The sequence below is a fragment of the Monopterus albus genome, unplaced genomic scaffold (assembly GCF_001952655.1).
Source record: "Monopterus albus unplaced genomic scaffold, M_albus_1.0 scaffold73.1, whole genome shotgun sequence".
NCBI lineage: Eukaryota > Metazoa > Chordata > Actinopteri > Synbranchiformes > Synbranchidae > Monopterus > Monopterus albus.
This window is the reverse complement of record NW_018127953.1, coordinates 677,739-682,761: the sequence shown is the minus strand read 5'-3', so window position 1 is coordinate 682,761 and position 5,023 is coordinate 677,739. Positions and strand designations below refer to the sequence as shown.

At 38.2% G+C, this 5,023-nt stretch overlaps 1 protein-coding gene across 1 annotated transcript in view; it reads right to left on the bottom strand.

Annotated features, from left to right (window-relative positions):
* LOC109963402 (neural-cadherin) overlaps positions 1-5,023 on the bottom strand; it is a 439,917-nt gene that overhangs the window by 209,867 nt on the left and 225,027 nt on the right. The window contains exons 14-15 of the mRNA XM_020605911.1: positions 2,532-2,659; positions 2,083-2,269 (exon numbers count right to left, since the gene is read on the bottom strand). Coding sequence (XP_020461567.1) covers positions 2,083-2,269; positions 2,532-2,659 — 315 coding nt within the window. The remainder of the gene's footprint in view (positions 1-2,082; positions 2,270-2,531; positions 2,660-5,023) is intronic.

The window sequence follows — 5,023 nt, the reverse complement described above, 5'->3', positions numbered from 1 at the left end:
ATTTAAACAGAATTACAACTGTAATATTGCCAGAATCAGAATAATTACAATCAGTTTAACTGCATCAATTTGGTTGTGTCTCTCAATCAACTACATGTTTATGTTTGGCCAACCCCTGATTGAACTGCTTATAGAGATCATATCTCAAAAATCACATAGTTAATGCAGAGGTTTAATATTTTAGCTGGGTGGTATATGCATAATAAATCCATTTTACATTTTGACTAGAATTGAGGCATTTTATCCTTATGTGCATTTTGGCAATTGCATTTAATGCAGTTGCTTCTACTTATGAATAAACATTGCTTAAGTTACTGCTGTATTACTTGATACAATATATGACTGAGAAGTATGTGGACAGCCCTTCTAATTAGAGGGTTCAGCCATCTCAGTCAGTGATAAGAGGAGGTATTAAGTATACAGCCATGCAATCAGAATTTACAAACACTTCAAGTATAATGGGTTGTACTGCACTGACTTTTAATGAGGCACTGTCAAGGAATATCAAGTTTCCAATACATCCATTCATCACATTTCTTCCCTGCAAGATCAGCTTAGCTTAGGAGCAATGACAGGCAATAGCGAAGTGGTAGGCCACCAGAGCTCACAGAACATGACTGACACACTACAGGTTCCAAACTGCCTGTGACAGCAACATTAGCACAAGAATGATTTGTGGGGAGATTCATGACATGGATTTCCATGGGCGAGCAGTGGCACACAAGCCTGAGATCACTGTGTGCAATTCCAAGCCTTGGTTAGACAGGTGTAAAGCAGACTGTGATTGAACTCTGGAGCACTGGGAAATGTCTAAATCTAGAGTGATGGATCATGCTTCACTAGTTGGAAGTCTAATTTGAAATAAGTGGCATAATTACACGTTAGCAGAACACTACCCACATGCATTGCTTAGCTGTTTGTTGGACAAATAATGAGTGGGGGAATTTTCATGGTTTTGCCCCAGCCCCATAGTTCCAGTTAAGGAAAGCTTTCATGCTACTGGGTATAATAATATTTTGGACAAAGGTATGCTTCCATTAGGACAGCAACAGTTTGGGGAAGATTCGTTCTTGTTCCAACACGACAATGCCACTGTGCACAAAACCAGGCCCATAAAGGAATGTTGTTCCCACTTATGTGTGGAGCAGCATGGTTGGCCTGCAAAGAACCTTGACATCAATCCCATCCAACACCTTTGAAATGAACTGGAATGGCAACTATGAGACAGGTTCCTGCCTAAAGCCTTTATGGCTGAGTGGTAGCAAGTCCCTGAGGACAATTCCCAAAACAAGATGGAAACCTTTTTTAGTAGGGTGGAGGCTATTGTAGCAGTAGTCACATGTTTGCTTTTCAGGTGTCAACATTCTTTTTCCGAAATTCTTTGTGTATTACTGTGTATTATTGTGACACCATTTTATGAGATACTGTCATACATTTTAGGAGTACAGTTAAAAACTCATTGAGGGTTGTTAAAATATTCAGAGTTTCTTATGTTTTCAGTAGTCTTTATCACTGACAGCTTTAACACAGTAGCAATTATACCCACTGTAAGTACTAGGGATGTGCGTGAATAACCGATTATTCAATTAGTCAAATGGCCAACGTTGTTGAATATTGAAAGAAAAAACTGAATAGTTTTTTGGAGATATGAAGTGGAACTAAGTGGGAGATATGTTGGCAGATAAAAAAGAAAAAGTATGGCATTATTTTATTCATTTGGACAACAAAGATGAATGTTCATGATGTGGGAAGAAATCGTCTTCACACAATTCTACCAGCTGAGCAGCAAAAAGACAAGATGGAGTGACAACAAAAAATGACTGGCTTTGTTGCACCTAAAAGCTCATGTGATAGCAAATGACAGGAACCATAACTGCTTTGGTGACATCACAACTAATTGCCTAATTGACTTGGCTTAATTATTCAACCTCAAAAAATGATTTTAATGCTCATCCCTACCAGGTACTTCATAAATGATTGTACAGTTGCTGTTTTTAACATTCAGGAACAAGACCTAATACTGGACATGCTGCAAAAACAATTAGTTCATCTGCAGAATGCTCTGTATTGTTTCACTCTTACCAGAGTTGGGCTGTCCATGTTTGCTAGGCCTTGCTGACTCCCAGCCATCCACAGACTGAACCTCCAGTAGGTAGGAGCTTTTCGTTTCACGGTCAAACACAGTCTGAGTGTAGATGAATCCTAGCTCTGGGTCAATACGGAAAAACTGGTGGTCCCCACTGCGATCATCCAACAGGGAGTAGGAAATCTAGGTGGTGGGGGGTTTGGGGCAGACACAATTATACACAGGGCCAGGTGCTAAAACACAGTTACTGTTATTGCTGCTAATGTACACAGCAAGGAAAATCACATTTTGGATAATCAAAAACAGAGGGAGGCTAAAAATAACAGAGTGCATGTATTTAAAAGAAACAGAGCTCTCCCCACTCCTTGCAACTGACTAATCTGGAAGAGAACAACTTAACCAGCTAAACCCCAGTTTGTATGTGTATATGTAGGTCGGTTTTCACCTTGCCATTGAGACCCAAGTCGAGGTCGTTGGCTGAAACCTGCAAAACCAAAGTTCCCGATTCTGCCCCTTCAGTGACAGAGGCCTCGTAGATTGATGAAGTGAAAAATGGGACATTGTCATTTACATCTGGAGAAGGAAAAGGAAGGAAGTATGGTTAAAAACAATTTTTGAATTGTAAGTCTCTTAAATGTGGTAGAAACACCACTGGTGACTGATGGGCTCTTCACAAAGCCCAAATTGCCTGCAGCGTTAAATCTAGCCTTTCTCTCTATATAGTGGTATGTTGGTGGTATAGCTATCAATTACACAGATAACACAGTATCTTTGTGAAATACTATGCAGCTCCTAATTTTTATATTTTGCATGCAGTTTTTAACAGTTTAGAAACAGTACATGGAAGCAAACACAGAAATATCTTTTTGATGGACAACACTCAACACAGCTTCTAGTTGCCTACCATATTATAATTAATCTTTCAGATTGACACAGAAGGTATCAAAAGCAATGGCAATTACTGTAATTACACTAATCACTTTTGTATCTATATAATCAGTTTCAATTTCAGCGAAAAGGCATCTAACCTTTGAAGCACTGATGTTACAAGTCAGCTGTACAGTAACATTTAAGTCTGCTATATTCATCACCATCCATGCGTAATTATTTATTTTACTGATATTATTCTTATGTTATAAACTGGGACAAATCTTATTGCTAGGAGACTCTGGTGTCTATGTAGACTCACATCAATAATGCTTTTCAACTCTTTCAGTGTTTTGAATGCTGGATGTTCCTTATCTCCTTTGTTTAAAGACAAACACAACTATTACCTTTACTCAGCATAATTAATATTTCCATGTAACTGACCCCTTATCAATACTGTTAAATGACTTTAGCCCTGTTTATTTAAATGAATTACTTCAGTTGTATCCGTGTGTCCTCAATAAATCTAAATGTTCTACCACCAAAGACTCACTGTCTTATGGTCTCTGTTAATGAGTCTGTCTGTTCTAGTTTGGTCCCTGACTATTTCCTACTTTCTGCAACTAAGAAATGTTGCTAAAATTAGATCAATGCAGCAGGAAACTGAACAACTCAACAAATTCTAAATTATTGCACCACTGTGGACACAAGTCTAAATGGCTCTGCAAAAGATTATCAGTATTTGGACCAGAATGTACCAGCATAGCTTCTGGACTACTTAATGAATGCACTGCATTGACTTCCGTTGCATTTTATAATTCAACTTAAGACCCTGTTAATTATATTTACAGCCCTTCATGGTGTGGATACCTTGTACATCTTTGATGTTTTGACCCCATATTCTGTAACTTGACTCTGCAAACATGCTGACAGAGTGGTTTTACAAGTCCTGCAGTCTTGCTAACAAACGAAACAGACTGTGCTTCTATTGTTTTACCTTCTTGCAGTGTGAAAGCCTTTTTTCTTCTGTTTACCTCACAGTCATTGCAACAAAAGCTAACATGTTGTAAATCCCGGCCTCAGACTGTTATAACATCCTGTACAGTGTTTTAGTGTCAGATAAGAATTCAAAGTCTTTGATCTGTTATTCACACTAGACTTATTGGAGCATATATTTGTCTTTCTGGCATCTGAAACAACATATTTCCGCCAGTGCAACCATTTATATTGTTTATGGTCTGAACACCCACTGTGTCAAACTGCATCAACAATGTGGTGAAAACATGCAGTGTTTATGGTCTGAACACCCACTGTGCCAAACTGCATCAACAATGTGGTGAAAACATCCTTTTGAAATCAATATGCTTCTTTCATTTTTCTTTGAAGGTAATTTTGCAGGTTGTGGATAACTTTAATGAAAATGAGTTCATCCCTAGTGTTCATTAAAGTCTTCAGTAAATTGTTTAGCAGTGTACAGCAGCTAGCTCCCAGGCTAGCCTGATAATTTATGTTAGTCTAAACATTTTCTGTACTTGGTGTAACCAAGTATGGCACTGTACACTGACAAATGATGCTTTAATGTCATTTCTGCTGTTGTGGTTGCATCTTCAAACCCCTGTTAGCATCAACAGAGGTGTGAATGTGTGCATTAGGCCAGTCAGTAATGGACACAAAATGTTCCTTTCTTTTGTCAGTTACCTTGAATAACATAAAGTAACGTAACATACCCAGTAGAGAGAAAAATTAGAGTTTAGCATACATGTTAAAGAGAGATAAAGCAAGTAGTACCAAGAACCAGTGAGACAGAATGTGAACTCTAAGGTTTGCCTGAATAGCAAAAGCCAAACTTTAGCATAGTTGACAAGAGCCAAAAACATTATTGGTAATACTTGAATAGCACAACACATTAAAACTAATCCTTGTGCCAATTATTCCTCTCTTTTCTTTTGAGCAAATATCTTAACCTGTGAAGTAATAACAGGGCCTTAAATCCATTACAGAGCTCCCTCCCTCGGCTGCAGTGCCTATGGAGAAACCAAAAAGCTTCCTTATAAAAACAGATACAGGCTG